Raw genomic sequence first — 12,194 nt, 5'->3', positions numbered from 1 at the left:
ATAATGGATTACTGCTCCCAGAGGGAACGCTTTTGAAACGACCGTAATCATCTGCGTCTAGCTTTACCGATGACGGTGAACCGCTTCGGTGTCTGTAGGAACCCTCCCTAAAAAAATCAAGCCCTTTGTCCCCAGTGTGCGTTCACAGACCACAGAGATCATACGGACTGAAATAAAGCCACAACCTCAGTAAAATACATTCTCTCCTTTAAATGCAGTTATTATGACGAGTTAACTGGGTCAAACTTTTCAGCTGCAGATGGTTCAATTATTTTTTTTTCAAGCTACAAAAGCACTTTACAGTCCAATTGTGTGGCAAAAATAATTTAGCATAATTGTGAATAATGGGGAGTGCTAAACAAAAAAAAAATGCAGGTGGTTCAACTGTTGGTCAAAAGCACTTTCTCAGAATCCCTTTTCTTTTAGTTGGTGCGCTAGCTCTGAGCAGGCATAGTGGAATCAAGCGTCCTGTTGCAGAACTGACGCAACTCTGTCATTGTACCTGTCCAAATGATGATTCAAAAGCAGAGCCAGATTCAGACTTCACCTCGATACACGGCTAAGCAACAGTTCTACCAACTCTTCAGCAAGTTCTGCATACAATATGCTTCTATGCAAGTGGAGACTCCAAGCTTCTGCTAAAAACGTCAGCAAATGTTAGAAGTTTGAGGAATCAGAAAAGACACTACTTCTGCATCTTACTTGACGGGTTTAGCACGTGCCCACTCATGACACCAGTCTTGTCAGGATTCCCTTTTGCATCTTGGTTAAAGGGCCCTGTTAGTAGGCTAGAACACGTCCAAATGTCTAACACCAATGCTGCTGTGTCTCAAAACACAGAAACATGGCAAAACGGATGTTTACGAGATGTTCTCTTATGGCTACACTGGAAACCCCATCAACTGCACTGTAAAGCCAAACAGTTCCCGACTTACACTGATCAGGCGTAACATTATGACCACCTTCCTAATATTGTGTAGGTCTCCCTTGTGCCTCCAAAACAGTCTTCTGAGGGTCTAGGTGGGTGCCACATGTGTAAGAAACATCCACATGAATGAATGAGGTCCAACAGTTTCAAGATGATCAATGTTATTTACTTCTCCTGTCAGTGGTCATAATGTTATGGCAGATCGGTGTATGTGCCGACAGCCGTATGCACTCACACATTGGTCGTGAAGATGCCGTAGATGAGGTCTTGCTCGGGCAGGTAGAAGGTGCTCTGCAGCTCGTTGTAGTAGAAGGGGATCTCCCCAGAGCGGGAGCAGTTGAGCCTCGCCTTCATGAATGTCGTCCAGGTGTCCTCCAGGAGAAACCGGCCGCCCATGTCGTTCTTGCAGACGCGAGCCACGCGGGAGTAGACCGTCTTGCCGCAGTCGTGCTCCACCGCGTTCTCCCTCAGGAAAAAGAAGGTGAAGAGGCCGATGTCGTAGGCAGAGATGAAGTGAGGCTCTACGGGGAGGGAGGGTAGGAGAAGATCATTACAATGACTCCAGGGAAACAGAAATATTTGCAGCATTTATCGTTTATATGCTCTTACTTTGACCTCTGTACTCTCTATTATTGAGTGCAATAAAAACTTCTAAATTCCACTGTTGCGCTCCTGTTTGAGACGTTCAGGAAACGAGTCACGGTGTCAAATGTGTAAATGAGGGGAGATGCCGGAGAGGGAGCACATAAAAAACGGCGACTAATAAATCCGTCTGATGTTTTGATGGCAAATCCATGGAGCTATGTATGTTTAACTGGATGCCCGGTCTGCTTTTTATTGCCGCGAGGGACGCGGCGAATGATTAATGGTCCTTCCCGCTGGGTTGGGATATCAGGTAGAGGAGACTGAAAAACAGGGACGTTACTGTCATTCTTCATAAATACACAACTGATCAGCGAATACTAATTCACCGCTGAGAGCGCGCAGCAGGAGGAAAGAAAAAAAAAACGCTTTGAAAGACGCTTGAGCGTGTACGTCTTTGTTAGTCGACCACACATCAAAGCTGATTCCACATCCACATGGAGATTTCATGGTTAAAGTCTGTAATTGCAGTGACAGCATTTAAACTGACACGTGGAAAACTCAAAACCAGCATGTCGAATCCAAACAGATTAGTTTAAAGAAAATAATATTATTAAACACTTTTACTGTGTGATGTAATTCTGCCTTGTTTCTGGGGATTATTTAAAAAAAATGCACGGTTACAAACATAGACTGTATATAAATATGGATGATGCACTCCCACTTCCTTGCATTGGCCAAACTGACGCTTTTTTCCCAAGGATCTTGGGGGGGAGCCATCTTGCGTGTTTGGATGTAAAGTCTGTGCAGTATGGTCAGAGCCGTGGAGCCGTGTTATTGATGACCGTTCCCTCCCACACTTCCTCTAGATCTTCATTTAATTAATCTACGCTCTGCTCTACCCTACCGTCACCAGTTACATAGAAATGCTTATACATTTACCTATTTTTTTCCTATTCTCATGCTCCAACGCTTAACTGTTTTATGGAGCAGTTGGCTCCTTTTTGAACATGTATCAGCGTTATATAAACTACCTAAAATGAGAGAAACCACCTTTGAAAAAAATAACATTTGACGTGTATTTTAGTGTTTTAGTTTGGCCCAAGACCCATCCACTAACATGGAGGGGGCGGAGCTTATGACCTACACTGCAGCCAGCCACCAGGGGGAGCTCTACTTGCTTTGACTTCATTTTGAGTAGCAGTTCCGTCGTCCATCTTTATTTACAGTATATGCTTTAAAAAGTGCAGAACAGTCTAGTACTTGCTGAATGTGTTAGCACAAATGTTTTGGTAAATACTGAGCCGAACGTATATTTAAACGGTATATTTGAAAGAATAAAAACTAAAGCTCAGCATTAAGATGTGAACTGAAAGTGAAAAAACTGTGGCTTCGTCAGTCCAAAGATTTTTTTTCTTTCTTTCTTGCTTTCTTTTTTAAAGACAACTTCTACTCGTGTGAATAAGTGATGAAACAGAGGAAATACTCCTCCGCTGTCGACGCTTCCGTTTTCCCCTGAGACCCATTTAGTTTAAGTGATATCGCACGCGGAAATCATGCACACTCCTACAAGCACATATACAAGTGTATAACTTTAATTTGCACAGATACATGCATACCCAAAAAACAAAAAAATAAATAAGAAGAAGATGCTGATAATAACACAGTCACTTAGAAACACTTTTACACACACAGAGAGAAAAAACACAGAGGGGAAATGACCTGTTAACAGCAATGATGGAACGTGCCCTGGGGGCTACAGAGACTTTTTTTTTTTTATATAAGAGAATAAGATTTCGAAACAGAGCAGGAGGACACAAAACAGTTGTCCACACAGCTGCTGCCGCCCCCTGACTCCATTTCACATCAGTGATAGAAACAAGCGGTGGTCTGGACAAAAGTGCAAATGAAGGAACAAAGAGACAATCAGCTGGGGGGAGGGATTCAGACTTTTTGAGGTTGTAATCAAGTTTTATTAAAAAAGGGGCAGCCGGGGAAGAAGAAGAAGAGCTACCTCCCACTCTGGTGATCGTAGCCTTTCTGCACAAATGCGTAACGAGCACGTTAAATTTAGCCGGTAATCTAATCAGCTTTGCGCTACATTTAATGAAGCGGAGGTTCTTATCAGTTCATCCGCTATCTATATTTTAAATCAATGGAGTGAGGAGCAAAAATGACATTAAGAAAACAGAACATTCATTATAAGGATTATTATTATTATTATGTGAGGCGCCCGAAGGTATTGTTTGATGTTTATATCTGTGACCAAAAAAAAAAAAAAAAAAGTAAACCCTTTGTGGAGATCTCTGTAATATACGTCCACATTCAGACAGCTAATTGGTGCTAACAAGCATGCAGATGAACAAGTGAGTGGTGTCACGCCTGCTGGGTCACTGACAATTACTGGAGCCGAGGCGGAAGAGATAACCACCGTAATGCTTTTTCTCCTGCAGCTAAAGGCCAGGAGAATTGCGATTATGCACACATCCGCTCTGTAATGTACGGGGTTGTGTACGTTCAGCAGGCCTGAGCTACTATATGGACTCAAACCAGAGCCTTCCTATGTTTACGCGCCGGTGTTTATGCACACTGTATATGTGGCAGCCAAAGGGCAGGTGGAGCAGACAGGTTCTGCATTAAAGTACTGAAGTTGCGTGGGTGCTACAGTGTCGAGTTTTTTTTGGGTTTTTTTCCCGTTCCCCGCAGAGTGGTAAACAGATTGTTCGATCTGGCAGGCTGGTTGCCGGTGCTGGAGGAGTGAAGCTACTATCTGTAACATCACGTGATGAAGAGGAAGGCTGTTTAATATTCACACAAAGAGGTGCTGCAAGAATGCAAAGACTATCCATTAATGATAAGGGGGATGGGTAATCGCTTAAAGCTTCATTATGTCCAAACATTACAGATTCTCTAATGCACACTTGGAGGCCACATCTAGAATCCATTTTTCCATTAGATTTTATTTAGTGGTTTGTTCTGTTAAGGTTACTGTACTCTGTCGGATTAGTTGTGTATTTGTTTCTGTTGGTAAACTTGTACACAAGTTACGTCATAACTAATCACGGATGAGGCAACCTATGGCCTAATGATCTGTTCAGATTTACACCGATAAGGCCTGGTCTGGTCTAGGTGGGTGCTACACGTCTAAGTAACATCCACACCAATGAATGCCAAGACCAATCGGTTCACAGCAGAACATTGAATTGTCACAAGATCGCCAATGTTATTCACTTCTCCTGTCAGTGGTTTTAATGTTTTGGCCGATCGGTGTATGCGTATGAATGCAGAATGCTAAACCGTGAGCAGATGGGTTCACAGATTGCTGCTAATGCAAACAGAACATTTCCTACCGTCTCTATTAAAGAGCACTTCCTGCTATTGTTCATTGGAACTGGAAACGTGTCGACAGATCACGGTGACGTTCATTTTTGTCAGTTTGTTTTTGACAGAGGCTCAGTTTGAAATATAATTAAGGTAATGAAGGAATAAAGAAGGAGCAGCCAGCCACAGTGAGCTGTTAGATGAAGAGCTGCAGGGAAAAGGCTGCACAACCTCCAACTTCCCATCAAAGCAACCAACTCCCTTCACTTGCACCTTGCTGTTTACATGTGCCAACATGAAATCAGATCACGGTTTCTCGCAGAACGATGGCCGATTATGGCTTGACGTATTAAATTGGCAGTTTGTTTAGCTGCCATCAGAATTCGCTGACCTGCAGTATTAAGCCTCATTTGCAGGTATCACCAGTCACCGAATCAAACAAGACTCAAATCATCCAGATTGTCAAAGAATTAACCATTTATTTTAAAAAAAAAATGCTTACATAGAAAGGTTTGAGTAGTGGTAGTAGTGACATAAATAATTCATTTTAAATAAACCCATTTTTAAATCCTCGAATCTCAGTGAAGTCAGCAGTTCTGTCCAAGATTAGTTGTCAGAGCTACAGCAGAGAAGAGGTCTGCTCCACCTCAACTAGTGCCGTGCAGAATAATTTGCCAGTAGCAGATACTGCAGGTAACATAACTTACATTTAAACATTTTGGAGATATGCTCAGTATTTAGTGTGCAAAACACTGAATAATTTAAAAAATGACAAACTCGGCAGCATTTAATTTTCCACAGAAGATCATTTTGCTAATGCAAATGAGAGCCGAGAGCGAGGTTGAGAGTGAGGGACAGAAACATGAATAAATATGCTGTTAAAAAGACCTCCGGGGGGGGGGGGGGGGGTTGCAACATTGTTTGGAATATTTCTCAAGCGACTCTGCGGCGCCTTGCCACATCCAGATGCATGAGGAGAAACAGTTGGTCAGCACCTGGCAGGCTACCAAACCAATAAGGGAACGGATTGATTAGATCCAGGACCCCCCTCGCTGGCTTTGGTTCTCCTGAATTGGAGAGGCATAGAGCTGGAAATGAGATTTTCATTCACGCCCCAAATCCACCGGGAACACAACTCCATAACCCTCGCGGAGTCAGTCATGAAGCAACGCGGGCTCCGACTGGTGGAGTGCAGGGCAACATGTGTGCTTGACTGTGTGCATGGCCAGCTGTGATTATGCTGATGAGGGCACCATCTACTTTCTTTTTCGACTCTCTTCCAAATACAGTATTTTAAAGCAGCAAGACACACATGGAAGCACATGCAGCTTGCATACAGTCTAAACATATATATATATATATATACACACAGGTACACTCACATGCACACAGAGGCAGATTCCCTGCATGGAGTGAAGCATGCTGGGTGTAGTAATTTCACCCTCTCCCCGCTGTGAGGAATAATTACACTGCTCACTGACTCCTCAGCCTATCTCCTCGGCTCCTCTCTCATCCTCATCCCTGCCCTACAACTCTCTCATCCCTCCTCCATCATGACCACACGCACCGTCAGGCTCTCCCACCTTTGCTCGCACCTATTCGTACCTCTACATTCCCGACTCTCCTTTATTCTGACTGACTCTCTGAAGTCCAAATCAGAAGTTCGCCGCCTGGACAGATGTGCAAATATTTGTTTACTTTTACTCTGAAGGTGGATTCATTGATTAAGTCTTCAATCAATGGTTGTGGATTTGCTGCTTTTCTAGGTTTCGTTGCATTTTGAATTTAAAATTTAGTTTCTGGACAGCTGGTCAGACATCACGTTGTAAACTGTGACGTTACCGACATTTTATAGACCAAATATTAATGGATTAACTGAGAATACAGGGCAGATTAATCGGTCAGTGCTGTTGTCCTCTACTCTAGTCATTTATAATTTGTACTGCTAATTAAACCAGGTACAACACATCTGGTGAACTGGTGAGAGTGGAGCTTTGCTTGGCTACGGTACATATAAGCAAAACACAAAATAACTAGCCATAACAAGACGTACAGCTTAGCTAGCCGCATAAAAAAAACATACCATTGACTGACCGCTAACGCTTTAGCACATCTGAATGGGATTTTACATGACGTTAATTAGCATTGCAGCGTGCAACACACTTTGACACTGTTAACAGATTTAACGAAAGTCAAATTACTTTGCCGTAGCGTGACTTAGCATCACGAATAGCAAACATTTTAAGGTTTTAAGGTTTTTCTTACACATCAGCTGACAACAACCATAGACTGTATATAAATATGGACAATGCGTCCTCACTTCCTTGCATGGCCCAAACTGACGCTATTTTCCCGGGATACGGCCCACGTCATCGCAAAAATCCCAAATTAGCAATGATTTCTTGTTAGGACCAACTGTTAGGACCAATTCATGCTTTCTGCAATGGTCTTGACATAAATTTAGTCATCTGCGATGCCCAAAGCCTGGGACCACACAAACTGCATGCACTATAAGCAAACCAACAGCACTTAGGACAGGAGTGCGACAAATTTTGCACGGCGTTCCATTGCACAGCACAGGAATGACAGGGTGCTTGCAGCCTGAGCTGTACAGCTGTAAAGATTCTGTCCCAGGCAGCCATTCGGGAACATCCACGGGAGCCCTGTGTGTTTTTCTGTGTTTGATGTGACTGCAAATGACCCTCACAGTAACACAATTTTAACTTGAATATGTACCGGACAAATGCATTCCTAACTGTAGTATGAAAAGCCTGCATCGGTCCACACAGGCAGAAACACTGAATTGGCCTTTAGTCATCTGACACCGTCTACGAGACAGAAAATGACTCTGACCTTTACTTCCAGAACTATAGACGCTTAAAATAAATCCTCCCACTTCACTTCTATGTACACCTCCATAAATCCAGTCACCCAAGGGTTTCTGCATATCAAAGCAACTTGATGACAGCCTCTTTCAGCAAACGTCCCTCTACATTTGTGCTGGAGTCAGGACGCGTGTGAATGAATTTTGTGCTGCAATGTGTTCTCAGGAAAAAAAGGCCCGGCGTCAGCAGCGGGGAGATTATTGACACCGACACCAGCGGGACTGACAGCATTTCATGTTCGCCGCCATTCCACAAATCCCACCGATTGCTATGCCTACCTGTGCTGCGTGCTCCACACAAAACTTCAAATCAAAACAGGCTTTGTAATCCTTCGAAATGAAATATATAAACAGTCAGACTGATCTATCTTGGCTGCAACAAAAGGACTGATTGTGCTGGAAGTGAAAGTGCAGACTCGGCCCAGCTGCGGCTCCAGACGGGCCAAGGAGAACGCTTAAAGAAACAGCAGGAGCGTTCAGAGTTTGTTTGACAGAAGGCTCTACTATGTAACCTTGTGTGCTTTGGACCGATCAGATTACTATTAATACCGGATTAGATTTCTCACACCTGGCACAAAATGGTAAAAAAAAAGGTTGACCCTGTGAAACACGAACAAACCTGTCATGCAAACCATTTTGTATTTCTGCAAATTCCGCAGAACTTTGTGTTTTAGCTGCTCTGAAATGAACTCAACCAATAATAATAATGATTAATTCGTCTCGGCTTCTGTTTCATTACACAGAAAACTGAATATTTTTGTTTTTTTAACAGCTGGTTGGATAATACATGCAGTTTGACCTTCTGGTCTGGGAACTTCTGACAGCCACACAAATCATCCATCCCTGCTATCATGGTTATTGGCCGCCCTGATTATTAGCTCAACCCTGATGTATCTCATCTCTGCCTCAGTGCCTCGTATTTAGCCTCAGTTCGTCTTTGTTCTTTGGATCGGAAATGCTCCAGCCTGAAGCTGAAGGACGTACCTCAGGTCAGGACGCATGACGGTGAACTGGTGAGAGTGGAGCTTAGCTTTGTAGCTACGGTACATGCAAGCAAACACAAAATAACTAGCCATAACAAGACGTACAGCTTAGCTAGCAGCATAAAAAACCATACCACTGACTGATCGCTAACGCTTTAGCACATCTGAATGGGATTTAACATGCCGTTAATTAGCATTGCAGCGTGCAACACATTTTGACACTGTTAAGAGATTAAACGAAAGTCAAATTACTTTGGCGTAGCGTGACTTAGCATCACAACTAGCAAACATTTTAAGGTTTTAGGGTTTTTCTTACACATCAACTACCCAACAAGCATAGACTGTATATAAATATGGACAATGCATCCCCACTTCCTTGCATTGCCCAAAATGACGCTATTTTCCTGAGGATACGTACATATACATCCTTCAAGGCTTAATATTCACCCACAAAACACAGCACATAACTTCTATGTTGTTCAGCATTGTGTACCAATTCTTTTGTCCCTGTCCTGTATGTATTGTTGCTGTTTGTCTTCAATAAAAAAAAAGAAAAATATGTGATAAGCCGTAGAGCAAATGATTAAACTTCTTGATGAAAATATTGATTGGCTGCAGCACACACATAAAAGCACGAAATAACACTCAAAACTTCATTGCGACAGTGTAGTGCTACTTTACCATTGAGCCATTTGGAGTTGTACTGGGCGGTCCTCAGCGGGGGCCTGCCGCCCAGGCTGCGGTATATGACGGGGTCCCGGCCGGAGAAGTCGATGACGGTGGCGGCGTACAGCTCCCCGCTCTCCGTCACCACTGCCGTGGAGTTGTGACGGGGGTCGTACGGGCAGCGCGCCACGCCGTTCACGCGCTCCAGCACTCTGCTTATGTTACCTACCTGAGATGGATGCAAAGATAGAGCAGAGGCGGCGCAAAGGTGGGGGGAGATAAGGGGAGGGTAGAGGGTGAGTCGCAGGTTAAATCTACAGCGTTTCTTGCTGGATTCCTAGATAATTACACACACAAACACACGCTTATCCGTACCTCTCGGACGGTGCAGAGGGGTTGGAAAGCATTGGTTCCGCACGTCATGACTTCAGTCTTGTTCACCAGCAAAACTCTGATGTAGTTCTGACATTCAATCTGCACAGAAGAGAGGGGTGGTAAGAAGAAAGCTTTCAAAAAGTTACAGTACATCCAAAGCTGACGGGGGTTTGCTAAATACTCTTGGATGTGTAGCTGGGAAGAACAATGGACCAACTCTTCTAATACCAGACTGGCATGCAGTCAAAGGCAAAGCACTTCAGTGTCTGCAGCTTTCGCTCTCGTAGGTCCATTGTTCAAAAATCGGAATAACCGTTTGCAAAGCTCATTTGCGACATCGACACGGACTCCACAGTGAGTCAAATGTTTCAGTAAAAAAGATTCAAATCTGTCTTAACAAAGGCGTGATATGGATTTATAGGTCTTTGCAGCTAAGAACTGAGGTAATTGTTGTGATGCAGGTTTTAAAGATCGCTCTATAGGCACTGTGGAGATATGAAATATGAAGTTTCACTCATGGAATAATCTAAATAAGACAACTGAGGACAGTGATGTCTATCAGACACATCTGAGAGGATGTCTCACTGCGTCACACTAGGCCCTCTGGTGTACATTTTCCTTCCTTTTCTTTCCTTCGCCATCTCTCATCTCTGTGAGAAAAACAACTCTTGATTGAAGGGTCTGAAATAGCTGTTCTGTACAGAGCCGTCCCACGGGGCCCCACAAGGACCTCGCCACAACAGCCAGAAGATATCAAAATGGCCTTTCTGTAAGCCAGACACTGCGGACATGAAGTGTTGTAATTGGGGGCGTGCTCGAGGTTACCTCTGTTTTGCCTTTGCTCTGACAGGACCTCCTGGTCTCCTCGTCCGGTGCCCATTCCGTTACCTAGGAAACAGAAACAAGAAAAAGTCCAGGGATGACAAAGGGGCCGAAAAGCAGTCAGCCGAGCAGCCTTCAGCAGTTACGCAACCGCTGACTGTTGCTAATACTGTAGGCATGCGCTAAAAAGATGCATGAAAAGACTTTAACCTCATTGCTGTTTGTTTATTATGTAAACATGGCGACTGGCTCGCCGGCCAAGAGCTTTCTCGAGGGTAGCGGGCAATGCACGCAACCGGGCAGCTGAAGGGCCGAGGACGGCATTAGCATGTAAATGGCTTTCTCTCTATCTCCTTCTCCTTTCTTCTCCGGTCTCTCGGAAAGTTTGCAGCACTCACCTCCACTCCGCCGCCCCCCACCCCCCCAATCACTCCTGCCGGCCAATTATATTCCCGTTGATGGTCATGTCTCGGGCTTAATTAGGGATGCAGGCAGCAGATCTGCGCGACTGCACTGCAAACACACTAATGTATGTGCATACACACAGGCTGCTTGGCCACCGGAGCAGCGCTGGCTCTCGTTGAGAGGGCTGAGAGATGTCCTTCACTTGGCATCAGCCGTATATGAGCAGGTGCCAGAGGACCCCCTGTCGTGGGTGTCACTGGCCTCATTTGATTCATCTCTCTTCCCGTCTCCTCCTCCTCTCTGATCTCCAGGAGAAGAAGTTAGGTTAAAGTCGAAAAGCTGGCCACGACATCACGTCAGTCCATCTATACCGTTCTATCTGTGAAAGATTTCTTTCTTTCTTTCTTGTGGATTATTGCCACGCACGAGAGACAATTATCCAGATCGAAATGAATCGCCGCGCCAGGACGATTGGCCAGCAGGACGAAGTTATGGTCCAGCGCTCGGTGAAGCCTGCCAACTGACGCCAACCAAGAGTCAACACAAAACTGGGTCAGAATTCCAGGAGCCAAACAAACGCAGTCAATAAAAATAAATCTGAGCCACCGTACAGCTCGTCTCACAACAACTACTGTACATACAATGATACTGTAACTTGTGCTCTTTTCTCGATCTTCATTTTTGCTTCATTTAAAGCTCAGGGGAAGAGATTGAAACTTCACAATAGAGAGGAATTCTGCAGGGAAAATACACTTTTGAGTATATTTTATTAGAGAACGTAGCCGTTTGAAGACTTTGAACAGAAATGAAACACTATAAACGCATTTAATTAGAACTTAAGCGAGCTGCCAAAATCGTTCTGGGAACAAAACGCTGCGTTTATATTTGCCCGGTATGTAAACAGATCTCTTATTTCACAGATCATGGAGCTTATCAGCCGTGCTTGCAGGAGTGGAAGTTCATGATTTTTGGATGATTGGCCTCTGCATAAATTGTCACTAATGAGTGAAAACACACAGACTTGAACGCCACCATCCACGCCCTAATGAGCTAGTCGAACATCTGCACGTTGTCCTGGGATTTCTTTTCTTGCTTTTTACACCAGGCTTATATTTATAGACAATTTATGGCTGTGTGATTGTTTATGATTAAGCTGCCAGAACAGTTTGTGCTGCCAAATCTCTGAAGGGGAAATAGTTCTAGCTCTAATAGACATTTTTAAATGCCA

General features: G+C 44.1%; 1 protein-coding gene across 3 annotated transcripts in view; it reads right to left on the bottom strand.

The window, feature by feature from the left end:
- The window catches only part of sema5ba (sema domain, seven thrombospondin repeats (type 1 and type 1-like), transmembrane domain (TM) and short cytoplasmic domain, (semaphorin) 5Ba), a 188,045-nt gene that overhangs the window by 52,105 nt on the left and 123,746 nt on the right, over nucleotides 1-12,194 (bottom strand). For all 3 annotated transcript variants that reach the window (XM_084545217.1, XM_084545218.1, XM_084545219.1), the window contains 4 exons: nucleotides 10,565-10,627; nucleotides 9,740-9,838; nucleotides 9,380-9,593; nucleotides 1,164-1,449 (listed from right to left, as the gene is read on the bottom strand). In XM_084545217.1, coding sequence (XP_084401343.1) covers nucleotides 1,164-1,449; nucleotides 9,380-9,593; nucleotides 9,740-9,838; nucleotides 10,565-10,627 — 662 coding nt within the window. The remainder of the gene's footprint in view (nucleotides 1-1,163; nucleotides 1,450-9,379; nucleotides 9,594-9,739; nucleotides 9,839-10,564; nucleotides 10,628-12,194) is intronic.

Source organism: Chelon labrosus (genome assembly GCF_963514085.1).
Source record: "Chelon labrosus genome assembly, chromosome: 5".
In the NCBI taxonomy this organism is placed as follows: Eukaryota; Metazoa; Chordata; class Actinopteri; order Mugiliformes; family Mugilidae; genus Chelon; species Chelon labrosus.
The sequence above is the reverse complement of the archived record's forward strand: the minus strand, read 5'-3'. Positions and strand labels throughout refer to the sequence as shown.